The 22,048-nt window shown below is 42.0% G+C and overlaps 1 protein-coding gene across 1 annotated transcript; it reads left to right on the top strand.

The window, feature by feature from the left end:
* Positions 1-1,628: 1,628 nt before the first annotated feature.
* Positions 1,629-13,221, top strand: dhrsx (dehydrogenase/reductase (SDR family) X-linked; the record flags this gene model as incomplete). Its single annotated transcript, XM_080754930.1, has 6 exons — positions 1,629-1,683; positions 7,339-7,407; positions 8,135-8,236; positions 10,372-10,579; positions 12,318-12,525; positions 13,039-13,221. The coding sequence occupies 6 exons, from the start codon at positions 1,629-1,631 to the stop codon at positions 13,219-13,221; spliced, it is 825 nt and encodes a 274-aa protein (XP_080611056.1).
* Between the last annotated feature and the right edge of the window lie 8,827 nt (positions 13,222-22,048).

The raw sequence follows: 22,048 nt of genomic DNA, 5'->3' as shown, positions 1-22,048 counted from the left end.
AAAAAAGTGACAGGCCTCTTGAGAAGTTTGATATGCAGGAACATTTCAACAGGTGCGAGGCACATGTAACACATACTGTATTATTACTGTTTTCATTATTAAATCAAAGAGATGCATATGTTGTAATCTCAGGATTTAAACAATGCCAGCTGTAATGCACAGGTGTCATTTGTTGTTCTTTCGTTATCGTTCTAGGCCTTCGTCCAACGCTGGTTTATGTCTGACAATGTTTAAGCTTCATCATTTCTGGCCTTTTGTTGTGTTTTCTGTAATGCAACATTTTTTCTATTTTAATTTAGATGTTATATTTTACATTTCTGAAGTGTGGAATGTGTGTTAGTAACCACTGTAACCACTGTAAAATGCAAACCAACAATAATATAAAGACATTACATTATTAATTGCATTTCTGTTCATTCATAATTCAGACATAATTACAGGTGTCGGTAACCACTCGATTTAATTTTTAACTTTTCCTTTTTGGTGTCTTATTGTACAAGACTAGAGTGTAGCACACAATAAATGGAGAAAATGTTCGATCTACAAGCTCACATGGCATTGAATCGTAATGCATTGCGAGCTTGTAGATTGACAATTTCTTTTAATAATTTTCTTAAATGAAATGCTCACCTTTAATGACACAGACAAAATTGTGATGCCATGGTTGGAAGTGGAAGTGCTTAAAGGCCCACTTCACCTCTGGGACAACCCTATCTTATTTTATTCTTGTTTGGGACACGATCAACACAATCCTGAGTTATTTTTTGTGTTCAATCTGTGTTTTTAGATATTTTAGTATTTCAGTGATGCATTTTGTATCATCAGTGATGCGTTTTGCATCATATGATGCAAAATGCATCACTAGTACATGCTGAAATACTAAAATATCTAAAAAAACAGATTGAACACAACAAATAACTCAGGATTGTGTTGATCGTGTCGCAAACAACAATAAAATAAGATAGGGTTGTCCCAGAGGTGAAGTGGCCCTTTAACTGTTGCATCCCTGCTGTACTTCACAGTCCATTGATGTTATTAATATTTGATTATTCTGTGTAATACTTTTTGCCCTTTTATCCGTCTGTAAAAAGTGCCCTCTCCAGACCATGAATGCAGTTTCCACTATGGTGAAAGAAATGCAAATGCCCCCTCTTTCCATGCCATACCTGAAGGCAGCGTTCAAGAAAACTGCCTTGTCCAAACTCTCCTGAACTTGAATGCAGCATCTTCTGTTGAAAGAATTGCCCTCTCTGTGTAGAAATCCATGCCGTTACGCCACATCTCCAGTATTCACTTGATTATGCTTAGTTCAGTGTGGTATCACGCACTGAAAATAGCCGACCTCCAAGCTCACAACGAGTCGCTTGGCGGTCGGCTATTTTTGATATTTTCACCAAAAGGCCCATTTTCTGCACTTCCTTGATGGGGTGAAATACTTTTATAAAACATATTGAAAGGTTTTGAAAAGTCATTGGTTGAGGCAACTTTGTTGGACAATCTCCCCTCTCTCTCTCTCTCTCTCTCTCTCTCTCTCTATCTCTCTCTCTCTCTCTCTCTCTCTCTCTCTTCACACAGCGTTGCCCGACCAAAATGGCCGTGTTGCCATAGTGACGGGCGGTGCCCGCGGCATGGGCTTTGAGACGGCGCGCCACCTGGCCAGCCTGGGCATGCATGTTGTGATAGGTAGGCTGTCTGGAACCACAACACTGACTGATACATTCATTTCTGCTATGGTATAGTTTTTTGACCCTTTAAGATTGGGATGAATCTGTGTCGCGTTTAGACTTGGAACGGCTTTAAAGGACAACTTTAGTTTTTTACAACAAGGGTTCATATTTTAGATTATAATTAAAGAATATAAAAGATGAGTGTTCAAATTATTTAATTTACTTCTTTCTATTGTTTTAGAGATTCTTATTTCAGTGGTAGGGGGCATGCGTACAAGTGGCTAAATATGTCATTTTACACAGAATAAGCCCATTCCCAAGATACAATGCAACCTTACATGGTTGGATGTGACTTATGGGGGCTAGAAGTGTTACTGTAAATAGCAATAAAGAAACTGCTGGCTTATTGTGTCTAAAAAGACATATTTAGCCACTTGTATGCATGCCCCCATGTGTACGCATGCCCCACATTTTAGCACGGTAAACGCGAAGCAAATGAAAATATTTTAACACTCACTTTTTCTTTTCTCTAAATACAATCTAAAATATGAACCCTTGTTGTAAAAAAACAAAGTTGTCCTTTAAAATTATTTTATGCTTTGGCTATTGAAAAAAAAGTATCTACAAGCTCTCAGCGCAGCACTGGGTGCCATGCTGTGAGCTGACCAGCTCGCAGCGCAGCACTGGGTGCCACGCTGTGAGCTGGTAGAGCTGCTATTTTGGAAAAACTGAACATTTGAGCAAGTCTTTGAATATATCGACCCGATTCTATTTATAAATGTCTTCTAAATCCTTCTAAATAAGTTTTTTGAAAAAAAGTATGTTTCTATGTCAGTGGTTCTCAAGCCGATCCCCGTCTGAAAATATTATATATCAGGGGCCCCCAGAAACAAATATTTGACTTAGAAAAGATTGCTTAGAAAAATATATATTCAAAGATTTGCACACATTTTCACAAACTTTCAAAAATAGCAGATCTAAGTATAAAACAATGGTTAAAGTTGTTAAAATCTAACTTCACACAGATGCTTCTAAATGCATTAATGTTTGAGGGAGTGTTCAATATTAATTCTAAAACGGCTAGTTCCATTCCTTGATTCTGATTGGCTGGTTGCTGTGGTATATGAGACTATAACCCACACCTTGAATCGGTTTATATCAAACCCAGGTGTGTTATTTCTTCCCACAGTGTTCCACAGTACACCAATTATCTGCACCTGTGTTGTTTCTGCAGCCTGGCCGGGAAATACTTTCTTGCAGAGCAGACCTTATTGTGTATTATTAGTGAAATAGAACGGTTTTAATTGGTACATGTCTATGATTTTCATGTTGCAATATTGTGACCGTTTTAGAAAAGCAATAAGCCACGCGAGGCTTGTGAGGCTTGTGGTTACACACCAGCTGCGCCTCGTGTTTCCCAACGCCTCTCAGCCGGTGTATACTACCCCGGTAACCACTCGCCTCTTGTGGCTTATTGCTTTAATATCGAACACTCAAAATGTGCCCCCCCTCCCATCCCACCCCCTCCTTTTGCTCACACCTGGCCTGAACCCTAACATAGTGCTTATGTTCTTATTCATATTAGCATTCTCATGTTTCACCTTTGTATTCCTTGCTCTCATAGTTTACAGCATCTCTCTGTTCTGCTGTAGTTTAGTCCTGTTCGCTGTGTGTCTGAGAACCACGCATCGTCTTAGACTCGTCGTGCGAGAACTAGGGATGGGTGATATGGTGATAAATATCGTTGAGACGATACAATGTCTCCACCACATGCTTCTGCAGAGATATCGCTACGTAGATTGTGATACACCGAGGGAGCCATATCAAAATCCCTGTTGAATTGCAGAGAGATTAAATTCATTAAAACGTGCTCGAAAGGGTATTGTGGTTTAAGTGGTCAGTTGCTCCCTTTTTATTTTAGTTTTTCTTACATTGTAGGTCAGGGGTCTTCAACGTTTTCAGGCCAAGGACCCCTTAGCTGAGAGAGAGATGAAGCAGGGACCCCCCACAACCTGTTCATAGATTCCATATAGTTTAATTGTTTGACAGCACAATCATCAGTGTATTTTGGATTCATGTCAATTTGTGTTTTCAGATATTTAACCACTTGAACCGTCAATACTTAATAAACTTGACCTTTCACTCTGTACTTAGTCTGCTCTTTTTCCCCCTCTACACCAAAGCTCTTTGCCGAAAATAGCCGATCTACAAGCGAGGCGTTGTGAGCTTGTTGATCGGCTATTTTTGGCTAAGGTTCCCAGAATATGGATGCTAGGGTTCAAGTGGTTAAAGAAAAAAAGAAAAAATCTATCACACAAAGATTTATAGCGCCCCCTGTAGTAACTTTGAGGACCCCCTAGGGGTCCCGGACCCCCTGTTGAAGACCCCTGTTGTAGGTGGTTGTACTGTTAAGTAACTTGAACAATAACCATAAAAACCAACATGAAAAAGAATTGTGATAAGATGTTGGATCACAATACAGCTTGAAAAAGAATTGTGATATGATATTTTTCCATATCGCCCACCCCTAGCGTTAACATACCGTACATACTCGGCTAATGAACGCTGATTATGATTGAACTATTTGTCCCAATCTGTTGCTTCTTGAGTTCTGAAGTGAAACAGAAAATAATTGACTCACAAAACGCAACCTTTCTAACATAATGAAACTCCTTGCTTTTCAGTTGAATTGTAAAATGTCCAGACTCCAATCATTGTAACATTGTTAACCATAACGGTGTCTGAATTAGGGATGCGGTATCGGTACTCGTGGTATCGGTACTTGCCCCGATACCGGCCTATTTTGTGGTCTCGGTACTCGTCCGATACTGCTCACAAAGTGCCCGAGTACCCTATGTGTTGCGCCACTTCGCCTTTCTCTCTCTCTCTTAAAGTATCAAAAGTAAAAATACAAAATGTGAGCATAGCAGATCTAGAAGATCATGCACAGTACAGGAATATCCATGGGCTAAAAAAAAAAGTGAAATGTGTGGCAGTTGTGCCATGTTCTGGGAAAGCAATGTATACATTGCTTTCCCAGAACATGGCACAAAATGAAGTACTCGTACTTGTACTCGGTGTGTTCAGGCTCTCTCCATCTCTCTAGCTCATACATGGGCAACTGGCGGCCCGGGGGCCACATGCGGCCCTCACCCTCACTTAATGCGGCCCGCAGGTTAATGTTGGAATACTGATATATTATTGATTTCAGCTGTTACAATTCCAAACATGCAAACATGACCCGCTTTCATTATCTCTATTAGTAGCTTAATTTGATGTCTAATGTATTTGTATTTAAGTTCATAAAATTAACATAACTAAATGCATTTGCAATTAAAAATAAAATCTGTATTCCAATTAAAAAATATTTAATTTAATTTTTGCTTCTTATGTGTGACATAGGGAGTAGGGCAATAATTTATGCAGAGTTCCTGCTATATGCATTGTGGCCCTCTAGAGTGAGTGTAGAAATATAGTGGCCCTCTCCATCATCAAAGTTGCCCACCCCTGCTCTAGCTCTTCACTAAACAGAAGATACATTTTCACTTTATCCAACCAGGAGATTTCGGGTGAATAGTTGTGTATAACAGACGCATTTCAGTGCCTCTCACCCATATGCCGTGTTACTTCCATTTTCATAGTTTATCCATCCGATATCCTGTATTTGTTCTACCAGAAATTTGTTTTCTTTTTACTAAAGAGCTGGACCCTGTTACTGAACAAACACTCTGTAATATTAATATTGGACTATAGAACTATTTAACACTTATTTTCACAAACAATATCACATGCAGCACCTTTTTAATAATTTATGTTCACCCAGGAGTCTTCACATAATCGTTGAAGTTGAAACCGGCACATATAGTTGATTCATTCACATGAGGATAATCACCGATTATTAGGTTTCCTACTTTTCCTGTCAGTCGATCAATCACATAATCCAGTGGTTCTCAATCTTTTCAAGCCGTGACCCCCAAAATTTGAACTGGGGACCCCAACAAAATAATCATATTTGAACGGGGGACCCTCCAGTGCCCCACCCTGACAAGCACTTTTTTTATTTTTATTGTTTTATTGACAAAACATCACAATACGGTACATACAAATAGAACAGGACAAAAAGCAGTCACATTACATTTATAAAATTAAGGAATACAAAAAAGAAAAAATAAGGTAATATATTCATCACAGATTCTTCTGGTTTTCACAGCCTTAGTGTTACTACAATGTTTTAAGGTATCTACAGGGTTCCCACGGTCATGAAATTCCTGGAAATATTTTTAAATTAGAAAAAAAAAATTCCAGTACTGAAAAAGTTTTGGAATTGATCAAGGGTCCTGGAAGGTCCTGGAAAAAATAGCTGTGCATTGTCTTTGGTTATTGATTTTGTTAATAGCTCTGAAACGACAAATGAAACATTGGCCAAATTGTCAAATATTAGAGGCAGAAATTGTGCAAATAGCAGATCTACATGCTCACAACGCCTCGCGTTAAACAAAATTCCTCAACTCTTAGTGCCGGGGTCCCCAGTTAAAATATGATTATTTCGGGGGTCACGGCCCGAAAAGTTTGAGAACCACTGTCTTTGGGCATTGCGCATAGGAGTAAGCGACTCGTTATTGAGCTGAATCGTCCTGGAAATCGGGTTAAATATTCTGGAAATGAATTGGTAAAAATGTGTGGGAACCCTGTATCTAAGTATGACAAGCCCATGTCAGCAAGGGGGGGAAGACCACAGCCAGCCCCATGGCCTCCCCTAAGTAACACGAAATCTGGTGAAATAAAATGTCGTCAACCAATCATCAAGGACGATGATACACGAAAGAAGAATAGTAGGGCTTTAAAAACAACAATATTTAAGCACTTGTTGGAGGCGTTCCATTTAGTTTGACACGGTTGTTCCACATATAAATACTGTGAAATAATATCGCAAGACGAGGCGTTGCGAGCTTGTTGATCAGCTATTTAGTTTTCGCTTCTTTTGTTTTTCGATTTGACAATTTGGCCAATGTTTGACCAGTTTTTATTGTAAAGTTTGTCGATTACTTTTGATGCAGTAATTGGCCTTATTTTAATTATTTAAATTGTCACTCACTGTCATCTTGCCCCCCCCCCCCTCCCTCCGAATCATGAGGGGGACCCCTGGGGGTCCTGCCTCTCAGCTTGAGAACCACTGATCATTAATTCACCCTTTGTTAGCCTCCTGGTTGGTCCCTGACTGACCAACCAGCAGGCTCTATCTGCCTTGTCCCGCCCTGGTTCCGCCTTTTTTATGTTGAATTAGCTAAAACATAATTTATGGAGAAATAAAAACATTTAGAAACATGCTGATTCACTATGCTGCCACTGAGCAGCTCCATTTGACTGAAACCAAGTTTGAAATTAGAATTGAGCACACAGAATAACAATATGAAGCAACTGAATTAACATGGCAGTGGATGGAGTGTCCCACTGAATGTCCCACCAAGACACCAAGCAACCAATGGGTGTGGAGAGGGGCAGGACAACGGGCGGGACTTGACAAAGGGTGAATTGATTGCTTGCCGTTTACATCCTATACTGCTTCAAACATGAATACAATGAGCGTTAGCGTTGTGATTGGTGGAGAGGGGGTTTGATTGGCGGCGGGGGGGCTGAACCCAGGCTGTGTGGTCTTCATCACGTCTAGCAGGGAACGAGGAAGAGGAGGGACGGGCCGCCGTGAGGAAGATCCACCAGGAAGGAACCCAGCAGGGGGAAGGTAACCATGACAACCTGCTGTCACTTTCACTCCACGCTCACTCTGTATTAAAGGGATAGTTCACCCAAAACCTTTTCAGTCAGTTACTACCCTCATGGAGACTTGAGTTTTTGAGTTGTTGTTTTTTTTTCCGCATTCCTAAGACAAAAATGTGTTTATAGTAAATGTACCTCCCCATTGATTCCGGATGGAATCAATGGATTCCACAATCATTCTGGAGCGTTGTGAGCTTGTAGATCTGCTATTTTTGGCTAAAGTTATCAGAATAAGGACACTAGGGTTCAAGTGGTTAATATATTAAAAAAAGTTTCTATCACACAAAGATTTGGAGGACCCCCTGTAGTAACGCTGAGGACCCCCTGTTGAAGACCCCTCATCCCATTCATTTAGTTTGTGACATAACCTTGAAACCATTAAAACCAAGGCGCTTTACAATGATCGTGTATTACACTGAAAATGGGGGTAAATTTACTGTTACTCACCACATTGAACCTCCATGGTGTGAGTAATCAATAGAATCTTTTTCAAAAATAGCGTATTTTTCTATGGATTACTCTCCCCATTGAATTATTGGATATTTTTTAAATTAATGTTGCATTCCGAAACCAATAAATTGATGACCAGCAGTGGTTCCCTATGGAGACACAAAGAAGTTAATTAATGGAGATGTAAACTGTTCTCAAATCAGTGACAGTGATATCATTTTTTTTGTCTTGTTGTTTCCCAGCTGAGTTCATGTTCCTGGACTTGGCCTCCCAGAAATCCATCAGACAGTTTGCCCAGAAGTTCAAAGACAGAGGCCTGCCTCTCCACGTCCTGGTCAACAACGGTAAGCTTATTTTAACAGCTATATACTGTAGCACAGGGGGTCTTCAATGTTTTCAGGCCAAGGACCCCTCAGTTGAGAGAGAGATGAAGCAGGGACCCCCAGATTCCATAATGCGGTAGTTTCATTGTTTGACATCACAATCATCAGTGCATTTTGGATTCATGTAAATTTGTGTTTCCAGATATTTAACCACTTGAACCGTCAATACTTAATAAACTTGACCTTTCACTCTGTACTTAGTCTGCTCTTTTTCCCCTCTACACCAAACCACTTTGCCGAAAATAGGCGATCTACAAGCTCACAACGCCTCGCACTGCGAGGCGTTGTGAGCTTGTAGATCTGCTATTTTGTCTTAGTTTCTCAGAATATTAAAGTTAGGGTGCAAGTGGTTAACTCACTGAACGCCATAAACGTCTTATACGTCTTTGGACCTCGGTGCCATAAACGTCTTTTACGTCTTTTTAATTAATCAAAAGTTTTATCATTTTTTCATAATTGTAATTTCAAAAAAATCGCTCTAGAAGTTGGCCATATGCCTCCGTGACCTGAGCGATACGGCCGATTTGACTGTAGCACCAGTGTAACACAGTCCGGCGGAAAATCGGTATAGCCGAAGATTGGTTCCGGCCGTTTAAATGTTATCTAAAACGTTCGTTTATACACTTTCCCGTGCATCCCTGACGAACTATAAGTACTCAAAAAACGCAGAAAATTCTCAGGATTCCAGCGGTGCCATCCATTCTTCTCTACCTATCCTTGATCGCGATCGCCAGGGTTCCGAAGTGTGTTAGCATGCTAGCTAAAAGGCCTGGCCAAAATGTAAACAACAGGCCCAAACCAAAAAAAAGATGGACGTCTTCTTCCTTCTTCTGTTAGTTGATCAGATAGTAGGAGACCACCCTCTGGTGGTTTTCAAATGGTATTGCACTCCAGATTGCACACAGGGCCCATCACAGCACACACATATGATGATGATCAAGACATCTTACACATGTTCTATTGAAGCCCAAATCTAATGATAGGATATATATATATAAATATACATGTTTTCCTTTGTAAGAGGGGTAGTGTGGCTTTCGATAGAAGCATAGATTTATATATGTAATTTAAGTACAAAATATGATTTTGGCCCCCATAAAAAGGCAAAATTAAGCAAAATGGCTGGCACCAGTTTTGTAGATTTTGAATAAAGGGTGGCATTCACTGAGTTAATATGAAAAAGGAGAAAAAAGGTTTCTATCACACAAAGATTTGAAGCACCCCCTGTAGTATCTCTGAGGACCCCCTAGGGGTCCCGGACCCTTTGTTGAAGACCCCTGATATAGCATATTCTGTCCCACAAAATGATAAAGTTACATGTTTAACCAACAACAATCGTCCTTCTGTAAATGTACTCAGGGGGGGGTCCCTGCTTGACTATATTAAGATGTATAGGACAGACAAAGAGTTTCATTTGCCAAGTAACCAAAGGCAAACTGCCAGTCAAAGCGAAGACTGGCCAATCACAGCCCCCCCAGAAGCTCAACATGTCTCCCCACTTCTCCGCTCCCTCCACTGGCTCCCGGTTGGTGGCCCGCACTGAAAAGGATGAATACTCGTTCAATGCATTTTATATACTGTAGTGTAGACAATACCCTTGTGGACTTTGGGTTAAAGGTTCTCCACACAAAACCTGCACCACTTTTGTCACCACAGCCAGAAAATGTTATATAAAAGTGAATAACAAAAACACAAACATCTTGTGCTGCTTGTAAAATTTGCTACCGGTATATTGATTTTGACAACATAAAATATTTCTCGAATGTCATAAATACATCTACTTAACACCTGAAACAAGTATTGTCTTAGTATTCTCATATGTGAATTTAGCTATATGAAATATAGCAAATTTGTCGAAGAAAACACCTCAATCAATGTATGTGATTGGCACCCAGCAAAATGAAACATGCACATAGTTAATTTAGCTTAACGCTCATGTCTCATACATGTCTCTGTGTGTGTATGTGTGTGTGTGTGTGTGTGTGTGTGTGTGTGTGTGTGTGCGTGTGCGCGTGCTTGTGTGTGTGTGTGTGTGTGTGTGTGTGTGTCTGTGTGCGTACGTGCGCGTGTGCATGTGCATGTGCGTGTGCATGCAGCCGGTGTGATGCTGGTCCCAGAGCGCCACACGGTGGACGGTCTGGAGCTGCAGTTTGGTCTGAACTACCTGGGTCACTTCCTGCTGACCGCACTGCTGCTGGACGGCCTGAAGGGGGCGGGGCGGCGGGGCCGCTGCGCCCGCGTGGTCACCATGTCCTCCGCCACGCACTACGGAGCTACGCTCAACATGGACGACCTGATGAGCAGGTAAGAGCCATGTGGGCAATATGGAAAAATACAACATCACACTGGCCGGGTTTCCCAAAGCGATTTTAGCCCATCGTAGCTCACGCATGGTCGTAGAGACCAAGCCCCGACCGTCATGTTCCCGTGTTCATATGGGTTCAGGCAGAGTGACTTATTTATCCCCCTATAACTACACCAACATTCAGATTTCACAAAGTGCTTAATAAGGTCTCACACCTGTCTAAATACGGTACGGCTTTCTATAATTACCCGAATCCTCCGTGTTCTTTACTAAGAAGCCTTTTTATCCGATCGCTGTCTGTTTATCTCAATGGGGTTGGTGCGCATGGGAAACGCCAGGAAATACATGGGAAAACAGAACGCGATTGGGTAAAAAGGCTTCTTATTAAAGAACACGGAGGATACAGGTAATTATAGAACGCTGTACCGTATTTAGACAGGAGTGAGACTTTATTAAGCACTTTGTGAAATCTGAATGATGGTGTAGTTGTAGGAGGATAAATAAGTCGCTCTGCCCAAACCCATGTTAACATGGGAACATGACGGTCGGGGCTTGGTCTCTACGACCATGCGTGAGCTACGATGGGCTAAAATCGCTTTGAGAAACTGGGCCACTATTCTTCCTGTATCACGATACAGGATCTTATCACGATTCTGTTTCATGTTAGTTTTTATGGTTATTTTTCAAGTTACTTAACAGTACAACCGCCTACAGTACAAGGTAACAAAAACTAAAGGAAGAAGGAGTAACAGACCATTTAGTCCAGTGGTCCTCAATGTGGGGTCCAGGGACTCTCTGGGTTCCTTTTGGGGGGGTCTAAATTTGACCCTTACAAGTATGTAACTCTGATAGTATACAAATTAAACCAAATGGACCCTTACGAGTCCATTTGGTTTCATTTGTACACTGTCAGAGTTAAGGGGAGACCTTGACATTTTAGAGTTGAGGAACTACTGATTTAGACTAAAAGTAAGCCATTTACCATGAGAGGGAGTGGGTTGTTGGCTGATTTACCACTGTTTCAGGGTTGTGGCACGAGGTGAAGCCGACAGAGAATATACATTAGCAGAATATCTGAGCACGGTAAATTACCCAAAACTCAGGAAAGCCTTGACTAGGTACAGACTCAGCGAACACAGCCTTGCAATAGAGAAAGGCTGCCACAGACATACCCCGCTCCCAAGGGAAGATAGACTATGCACCCACTATACCAAGACATCAGAGACACATACTTCACACCCGAAGTGAGTTTGAAAACATGACCAATGACGAAAAACTCCCATACCTACTGGGAGAAATACAACAATGTGCGAAACACAGCAGCAAGATGTGTGAACTGTTGTGATAAAAGAAGGCTAGAGAATGGAATACAAGTTACAACCCTAAGCACTACAAACCATTGAGAGGCACACCAGACCTACTGCACATACAGTATAAACAGAGCTGCTACCTTTAAACACGTTTTAAATTTGATGCTTTTTTTTCTTCATGTGTATGCTATTGAAATTGTGTCGAGAAAAAAGAAATGCTGAAATCTGCTCCAACTGTATATATGTTCCCCATTTTCAACTGTTTTTATTATGTTTTGAAACTTGCTTTGGCAATGTAAACGTATGTTTTCTCATGCCAATAAAGCTCCTTTGAATTGAATTGAATTGAATAATCAATCAGTCAATCAAGTCCATTATCCATTGCCCTACTTTTTTTAACCAAAGTACTTCTCCCTGTGTCCTGTAGGAGGTGCTACAGTGCACACGGTGCCTACTCCCAGAGCAAGCTGGCGCTGGTTCTGTTCACCTACCGTCTGCAGGAGCGTCTGACGGCGGGGGGCTGGCCGGTGACCGCCAACGCCGTGGACCCCGGCATGGTGGACACCGCGCTGTACGACAACCTCTGCAGCCCCGCGCAGGCCGCCAAGACCCCCGTAGCCAAGCTGCTGTTCAGGGTAGGAGCAGTACAGTACATGTAGGGCTGGGAGATATGGAAAAAATACAATATCACAATACTTTTCCAAGCTGTATCACAATACACAATCTTATCATGATTGTTTTTCATGTTGTTTGTATGGTTATTTTTCAAGTTACTTAAGTACAACCACCTACAAGGTGACAAAAACTAAAAGAAAAAGGAGTAACAGACCATTTAGACCAGTGGTCCTCAACGTGGGGTCCAGGGACTCTCTGGGGTCCTTTTGGGAGGTCTAAATTGATTGATGAGTAATAGTACTCTTTCCAAAAATAGATAGGCCTACGTATTCGAGTCATATTTCTTGTTCTTGACCCTATATTCCTGCCCGGTATTAATGCAAATTCGATTACGATTACTCAATTAGTTGGCAACTAATTTAATAATCGATTTGATTACGATTAATCGCTGCACCCCTAAAATGCACCACTTACCATTTTTACCATTTCATACAACGGCGTCGTTCTTTACGTGTGCTTCCCCCCCCCCACAGACGCCAGCAGAGGGCGCCTCCACGGCCATCTACGCGGCGGCGGCGCCCGCCCTGGAGGGCGTGGGCGGAGTCTACCTGTACAACGGCAGGAGGGCGGAGTCGGCCCGCCTCACGTACGACGCCCAGCTGCAGGAGGAGCTGTGGAGACGCAGCTGCTCGCTGGTGGGACTGACGGAGGACTGAGGTAACAGGCTCCCACCGTCAGGAAAACATAGATAGATAGATAGATACCTATCCCAAGGGGGGAAATCAGTTGCCCAGAGGCAGCACAGCAGTTTAAGGTTATTTACAAAGTTACAGAGAAGTAAGAAAAAGATAAAAGAAAAACAAGAACAGAGTACAGTAAAGAGCAAGGTACATCAAGAGAGGGAACGAATTATATATATATATATATATATATATATATATATATATATATTTATTTATTTATTTATATATATATATATATATATATATATATATATATATATATATATTTATATATATATATATATATATAAAGTTTCCATACATACATAAAGTGTCCTTAGGCACAACTATCAATATAGTACAGTGCCCCCAAATCAAAGTGACCATAACAGTCAATGCTAATTAGTGCAACAAGTATCTCACCATCAAGCAAAAATACTCAAAACTACTAACACAACCTAATAGTGCAGCGTGTCCAAAGGTCAGTGCGATATAAGAACAAGTAGAAAAAAGAAATAAACAAGAAAGGGTGATGCAGCAAGACGCACAAGAGCACCCTCCCTGGAAGGTCCTTAGAGGACAGAGTCAGTGCAACTAAAGTTCCAGTATGAAAGGCTACCGTCGTCCTAGGTTAGGAAGGTAGTCCTCTTCAAAAACAGCTTTCTAGGCCTGAAAATGTCGGAGTTAATTCAACTTTTTGGGGAACAATAGCAACAACAGCATCAAAGTAACAGATCTAACCCAGGGGTCTTCAACAGGGGGTCTGGGAAAAATAGCAGACCTACAAGCTCACAACGCCTCGCACTGCGAGGCGTTGTGACCTTGTAGATCGGCCATTTTTGGCAAAGTGGTTTGGTGTAGAGGGGAAAAAGAGCAGACTAAGTACAGAGTGAAAGGTCAAGTTTATTAAGTATTGACGGTTCAAGTGGTTAAATATCTGAAAACACAAATTGACATGAATCCAAAATACACTGATGATTGTGCTGTCAAACAATGAAACTATATGTAATCTATGAGCAGGTTGTGGGGGTCCCTGCTTCATCTCTCTCTCAACTAAGGGGTCCTTGGGCTGAACATTTTGAAGACCCCTGGAAAGCATCCGTGCCATTGTAGATTCTGGCGTCTGCTATTCAAAAATAGCAGATCTACAAGCCTGTACATCTGTGTTCGAAAGATTTTGAATAATTCTGAGGACTCCCTGGCAATGTTTTGAGACACCAGTGCCAAAAATGCTGCCAAATGCATATCATTCTGAAATACTGAAAAGTAATACTGAAGGCATTTGTGGAATGGGCCTCAGGTCTTAGTGGGTTCAAATGGAACCCTGTGTGTTTTTCAGTGCTTCAAAAAAAAAACCTCACCTCACCAGCAGGTCTTGCAGCTCGCAGACAGACCGTCCATCATGGTACCCTGTACAAGAACCCAGAACGTCCATCATGGTACCCTGTACAAGAACCCAGACCGTCCATCATGGTACCCTGTACAAGAACCCAGACCGTCCTTCATGGTACCCTGTACAAGAACCCAGACCGTCCTTCATGGTACCCTGTACTGTACAAGAACCCAGACCGTCCTTCATGGTACCCTGTACAAGAACCCAGACCGTCCTTCATGGTACCCTGTACAAGAACCCAGAACGTCCTTCATGGTACCCTGTACTGTACAAGAACCCAGACCGTCCATCATGGTACCCTGTACAAGAACCCAGAACGTCCTTCATGGTACCCTGTACTGTACAAGAACCCAGACCGTCCATCATGGTACCCTGTACAAGAACCCAGAACGTCCTTCATGGTACCCTGTACTGTACAAGAACCCAGACCGTCCTTCATGGTACCCTGTACAAGAACCCAGACCGTCCATCATGGTACCCTGTACAAGAACCCAGAACGTCCATCATGGTACCCTGTACTGTACAAGAACCCAGACCATCCTTCATGGTACCCTGTACAAGAACCCAGACCGTCCTTCATGGTACCCTGTACAAGAACCCAGAACGTCCTTCATGGTACCCTGTACTGTACAAGAACCCAGACCGTCCATCATGGTACCCTGTACAAGAACCCAGAACGTCCTTCATGGTACCCTGTACTGTACAAGAACCCAGACCGTCCATCATGGTACCCTGTACAAGAACCCAGAACGTCCTTCATGGTACCCTGTACTGTACAAGAACCCAGACCGTCCATCATGGTACCCTGTACAAGAACCCAGAACGTCCTTCATGGTACCCTGTACTGTACAAGAACCCAGACCGTCCATCATGGTACCCTGTACAAGAACCCAGACCGTCCTTCATGGTACCCTGTACTGTACAAGAACCCAGACCGTCCATCATGGTACCCTGTACAAGAACCCAGACCGTCCATCATGGTACCCTGTACTGTACAAGAACCCAGACCGTCCATCATGGTACCCTGTACTGTACAAGAACCCAGACCGTCCATCATGGTACCCTGTACAAGAACCCAGACCGTCCTTCATGGTACCCTGTACTGTACAAGAACCCAGACCGTCCATCATGGTACCCTGTACAAGAACCCAGACCGTCCTTCATGGTACCCTGTACTGTACAAGAACCCAGACCGTCCATCATGGTACCCTGTACAAGAACCCAGACCGTCCTTCATGGTACCCTGTACTGTACAAGAACCCAGACCGTCCATCATGGTACCCTGTACAAGAACCCAGACCGTCCTTCATGGTACCCTGTACTGTACAAGAACCCAGACCGTCCATCATGGTACCCTGTACAAGAACCCAGACCGTCCTTCATGGTACCCTGTACTGTACAAGAACCCAGACCGTCCATCATGGTACCCTGTACAAGAACCCAGACCGTCTCTCAGCTTACTGACCTTGACCACCAACCTGTCCGTACATGGACACATGTGTCCGTGGCACATTCTAGATTTTAGGTTTAACACAATGTTAATAATGTTATAATGTGTTATTATCATAAGACCATCATAAGATGCGAGTAATAATAACCGTGGACAATCTGAGCACATATCCATGTGGCCTTTACAGAGCCTCTTGTCTTGTAGAACCTTGAGTTGTATGTACTACATGCTACATGGGTGTACATGTATGTCCACGGCATTGAATCAGGGGTTGGTTGTCTTTGCATTCATGTGCATTCTTTAAAGGGATCCCTGGCTAATACGACAAATATGCCTTGATACATTATAATTGTCCTCTATAAATACAATCATTTATTGGCTGATGCTTAGGAAACAGTGCCTTCATCAGGGTGATCTGACAGGGTGTCCTTGCTGTCAGATCACCTGTCCGTGTCCTTGCCAGTGAGACAATGTGTTCCCTTCAACTCAACTCATCCTTGAAGTGTCATTTCCACCAGGCACTATGACTATAAACTAAAGATAACCATAACTATATTGTTCACCATTGTATTTTTTTCTATAGTGTTTGTGAACACTGCCTATAGCCTGACACCTGAATTTTCATTTTCTTTCAAATCGAATCGAAATCGGTTCGTTTCGACGCTAGACACTGCCTTGACTTGAAATGAGTTTTAAAACTATACTTTACGGTGCTCAGTGTGAATGTCTTTATGCCTTTATGAGAGACTTGTTCAGAAGTCTTGATTCAAACCGTCCTGAATGGAGATCATCTAGGGCCGGATCTAGGCATAGGCAAGGAGGGGCAATGCCCCCCTAAATGCCCTGTCTGCCCCACCAAACATGGCGTGTAAAAGAAATATTAAACTATTTGAAATGTTATGCTACAACTAGGTAGATGGATAGATAAACTGATAAGATATTAGAGAGAGAGAGATAGATATAACAGACAATGTTTTTATCGTCTGTTATATGTATAAGTGTGCCAAAATGCTTAGTTTTCTATGCATTTGGGGTGTTTTAGGGGTTTGTCTCCCCATTTTTTCCCCGTTGGAGGTCTCCCCCCCCCCCCCCCCCCCCGTATCATTTCTTCCTGCCCCACAGAGTGCTAAAGGCTGGGTCCGGCCCTGGAGCTCATTGGACATGACTGTAATACAGTGAGGTTTTTTCAAGGCTCCCATGTATATTTTTACTCTAAAGCAGTGTTTCTCAACCACTGTGCCTGGGGACCTTTGGTGTGCCCCTGAGAAGGGTCAAGTGTGCCCCTTGAAATTGCTTGAAAGCCAGTACAGCTGATCTACAAGCACACAACGCCTCGCACCGCGAGGTGTTGTGTGCTTGTAGATCAGCTGTTTTCACTACTGTTGTGCGACAGCCTTGTATGATGAAGCAGGGCTTTGCTTTGCGAAGAAACATACAAATTTGAAACTTGGAGATACAAGGTTTCTTCCCGACAGTGAAGATATTTACACCCCCGTATTATGTTGGTGTGCCCATGGATTCTTGGGACATGAAAAGGGTGCTCATGCAGAAAAAAGGTTGAGAAACACTGCTCTAAAAACATGCTGGGTAAAAGTGTCTGTCTGTGAGCATCTTACACTGGTTGATAGAAAAACAGAATGGTTGCCAAAAGGATATGTGTGTGCCATCTGTAATTCACTGTGATTGGAAAAGCAATTATATTCTTCTTATTTCCTGATTTAAATAATCAACCAGGTATTGTTTTGACATGATGTTTACATGTAGTTATATTAGTTAGATCAGTCACTCGTGAAATTTCAATCTGTAAATCGTAGAAACGACAATGAATGTATTGTGGATAATCTTGTATGCTGTGCCTTAATTGTAATGTCTTGATCATTTGTATTTTTTTTACATTAACGGTAGAAACCTATCTATGTGACCCTGTAATATGCTCTATGCACAGCAGCCATCAGGGACGTGCTGGGCCCCTGATTCAGCCCGGGAAAAAAGAGTTGTAGAGGCCCTCATTGTGCGCTATAGAGAGAGATCTCTCTCTATAGCGCTGCTGCTACTCAAAGATTTGTGACAAAGTGACAAGCCAGTGGGCCAATTACATGAGTTATATTTCGTCGTTGTCGGGTGGAGACCTTGTATGTCCAAAACCATTTGTTTTGTATTTATCATTTTAAAAATGATTTAAACTAGGGAAAACAGCCGATCTACAAGCACACAACGCCTCGCACCGCGAGGCGTTGTGTGCTTGTAGATCGGCTGTTTTCACTACTTTCGTGCGACGGCCTTGTATGATGAAGCAGGGCTTTGCTTTGCGAAAAAAATCTACAAAATATGAAACTTGGAGATACAAGGTTTCTGCCCGACAGTCACGATTTACCTTGTTGGCTGCCCAGCCCCCAAAATGGAACGATTTTTAATTTTTTCCTAATGGCCGGCCTGGACCGGCCGGGAATGAACCGGCCGTTGGGGAGTTGTCCCGCTTTTCCCAATGGCCAGCACGACACTGGCAGCCATATTGGAAAGAAAGAGGGCCTCTGCCTTACTTCCTTCACAGTTCTTAGCACTAGGGTTGGGTATCGTCTGCGATACTTTTAATGGTATCGATTGCATGACGTCGATACTATCGGGTATCGGTTCACGTAAAAAAAACGAACGATACCTTGTTTCGATACTCTGGAACGCACCCCTGGCCGGTTGCATCTGTAACAGTTGGGCTACTGAGAGTTTAATGACTGCTTTAGTAGGCTACACTCGTTACTGTGGAAAATAGCCGAACAATAGCCTATAATGTTTATTATTATGATGATTATCCAACGTCTATACTCTCCGCTCCGCCACACTGTGTGATCATCATCATAACCAAATAAAAGGGTATCGTATTGATTCCCAGGTATCGAAAAAGGTATCGTATCGATTCAAAGGTGAACGATACCCATCCCTACTAATCCAGCCTGTGTTCCATTTAGTGTAGCACTATAGTGGTTTTTAAGGACCCCCATAACTCTCAGAATTACACACGTTTAAAGGGCCATTGTGGACCCCCCAGGGTTTCCAGTGAGCCAACATGCACAATATCAGCACTCTGACTCACAGTAAGACCTGTGATGGAAGTATGGATGAGGGCCAGTTTCCTGCCAGTATGTCTGCTGTGCACTAGTCTCTCCATTACAGACTTCTGCATTGCTGTTCAAGTGAAAAGAGCGACCGAACTTTTCTTCGATGATGGCTATGATTGGCTGTGCATAGAGCCTATTGAGAGTCTCTGAGAGGAAATACGTATATTGTTCTTCTCTCGATAATGTAGTCCGATTTATGGTTGATTACGTCGGACGCTAAAAATGGTTTAGCAGTTATCCCTGTGATTGATGCCTTTTCACTGTAACGTGTCTTCATTTTGCACTGAGTCTGTGTTTGTTAATCTGAGCCCGCTGATCTTACACGACGGCTCCACAAATACCTACGACATGTGAATGAATGATGAATTAAAAACTAATTTATACGCCCTACCTTTGATGCGTCCCTGCATGCATGTTGTCACTTGCCAACTTGTGTGAATCTGTGTGTTTTCTCATAAAGCAAAATGTCTTGTAATTGGTGCAGGTGGTGTGACAAACGTTGATAAATAACCTCAAATAGAGATACAATTTGTTCCTTACTGATTCCCATAACATGTGTATATCGTTAGATATAGAGACTGAGTACCGAACCGATAGCATAGTGTAATGTAAACACATCTAGGACAGTAGTTCTCAAAGTGTGGTCTAACTTTTCATGGTTCCTTGAGGGGGTCTTAAGCCCGGATCAGAGTCTATGGTGGAGAGCTATCCACCGCAAATTTGAGGTGGAAAGCTTTCCACCTCAAGTAAGAAAATAAGTGCAGGCCATCATAGTCACGGCCCACGTGAAGTCCTTTACCCCGTCTAGACCGGTTCAGGTCGACCAATCAGTGAACGGGGTGTAGAGCCTGTCTGTCTGATAGTAAAAACAGAGAGATGTGTTGGGACTCACAGTGGAAAGCTCTCCACCGTGAGGAATGATGTAACGTTGTAGTTTCATGACTAAAAAAAACTCGAAAAGACTACACCGTGGTGGATAGCCTTCCACCGCGGACCCGACTATGATCCGGGCTTTACAGGTCTGTCTGTAACTCTGAGACCCTTACTGATCTGTAACTCTGAGAGTGTACAAATGGAACCAAATAGTTTGTTGATTAACCTACTTTTAGTAGGACTGTCATCTAAAGGGGTAGGCCTATATGCGCAATTATAAGCCAATCAAATTAATTGACTGTACTTAGACTACTTACTGTACTGGTCAGCTGTTGTTGGGGGGCGAGGGGCAGATTACACTGTGACATGAGTTTCAGACTGTTTCAGACCGTTTTCAGAGAGACCATGTGACCTACTGTATCATACTATTATAATTTTGGGGCGTGTCAGCGGGCCTTTAAGTATTTGCTATTCAAAGTCCTTACATTGTCCTTAAATCGTGTTCACTTCACTGTCAGCTGGGGACCCCCGGAATATCATGTGGGGACCCCCCTGGGGGTTTCGACCCACAGGTTGAGAACCACTGAGGCTACAGGCAAAAGTAGAATGACAGTTGGTGTGGATCACTGGCTTACAGTGCCATCTAGTGGGCAACACATCCCACTTATGTTCACTAATGTTTGTCTTTTTCTTGAGTCTCTTGCTATGAAAAAGATTTAGACTTTTACTTCCAATGATGTCATTTAGCACAGCGTGAGAATGCAGAGGAACATTTATTCACAACTATTGATGTCTGCAGTTTGGATCAGAAAACACAATTCTGGAATACGAGAAACAAAACAAAACAGTTGGGCAGCTTGTATTTCTCATGTGGTAATGGGGTTTTAATGGACAGATATAATAGCCTCCATACTTTATCACATGGTGGTAACAGGTTACTGTGTTGTTTATTTTTGCAATGAAACTCAGTCATTTAAAACATTATTTCAACAGATTATTTACATGGTGATGCAAATAGTTGTCCCCAGATGATTAGCTTAACGTCCAACTGTTGTTTTCTCACTCAACAGTTAACAAACCCAACATAAAGTTTAAGTGTATACAGGCTATCTGCACATTGTTATCTATCTGACAATTTAATTACTTTTAAGTCTTGTTTTAATAACATATTGGCCAAATTGAGAACTATTACATCACAAAGAGGCAAGCATGGTAAAGAAATACAAGCTGCGAGGGGTTGTGAGCTTGTAGATTGGCATTTCTTTAGTCAAACTAATGCCTAAAATGTCAAGTACTTATCGGGGATAAGTTCAAATATGGTTATTAATTAATCAATTAACTAATTATTGATATTGACCATTTAGACCCTAAATTCACAAGCTGTCCATATTGGTTCCAATGTATGTTCTGTACATTTCTGATGTTACATGCATTTCAAGGAAAGCGGCAGACATGGTATCTTACATGAATGTTGTTTATTATGTTGTAAATGATCTTGTGTCTTACAGGTAATATACAACCAATACAAAACATAGCTGTGCAGTGTAAATAGAAGATATAAAATATTAATTTCAGGAATGGGTTCTTTAAAACCTTTCTTTCACAGCTTGTCACACAGATTACTGTGTTTACATTTCAGCAATAGACAACATACTGTATGTTATTCTCTAAGGCTGAGGAAAACTTTAAGGCTAATTTATAGTCAATCAATACACCATGATGTATTGTCGACTGTTGCATGTGAACTGTGAGCCCTCATATTTCATATAATGTAGGCCTATGCATGTACAGTATATGTAGGCCTACTGTACATGCATGTACAGTATATGTAGGCCTACTGTACATGCATATACAGTATGATGGCAAGTCAGTTTTAGTTGTTGCTTGCAAGAGGAGGGTGCTTTTCTCTTGAAATAAATACAAACGAGAGTGTCATTAGTTAGTAAAACCGTAGTCTATCAAACCCTGCCTGGGTGGACAACAATAGGAGAG

This window comes from Nannobrachium achirus, assembly GCF_963921795.1.
Source record: "Nannobrachium achirus genome assembly, chromosome: 24".
Lineage (NCBI taxonomy): Eukaryota > Metazoa > Chordata > Actinopteri > Myctophiformes > Myctophidae > Nannobrachium > Nannobrachium achirus.
The sequence above is the reverse complement of the archived record's forward strand: the minus strand, read 5'-3'. Positions and strand labels throughout refer to the sequence as shown.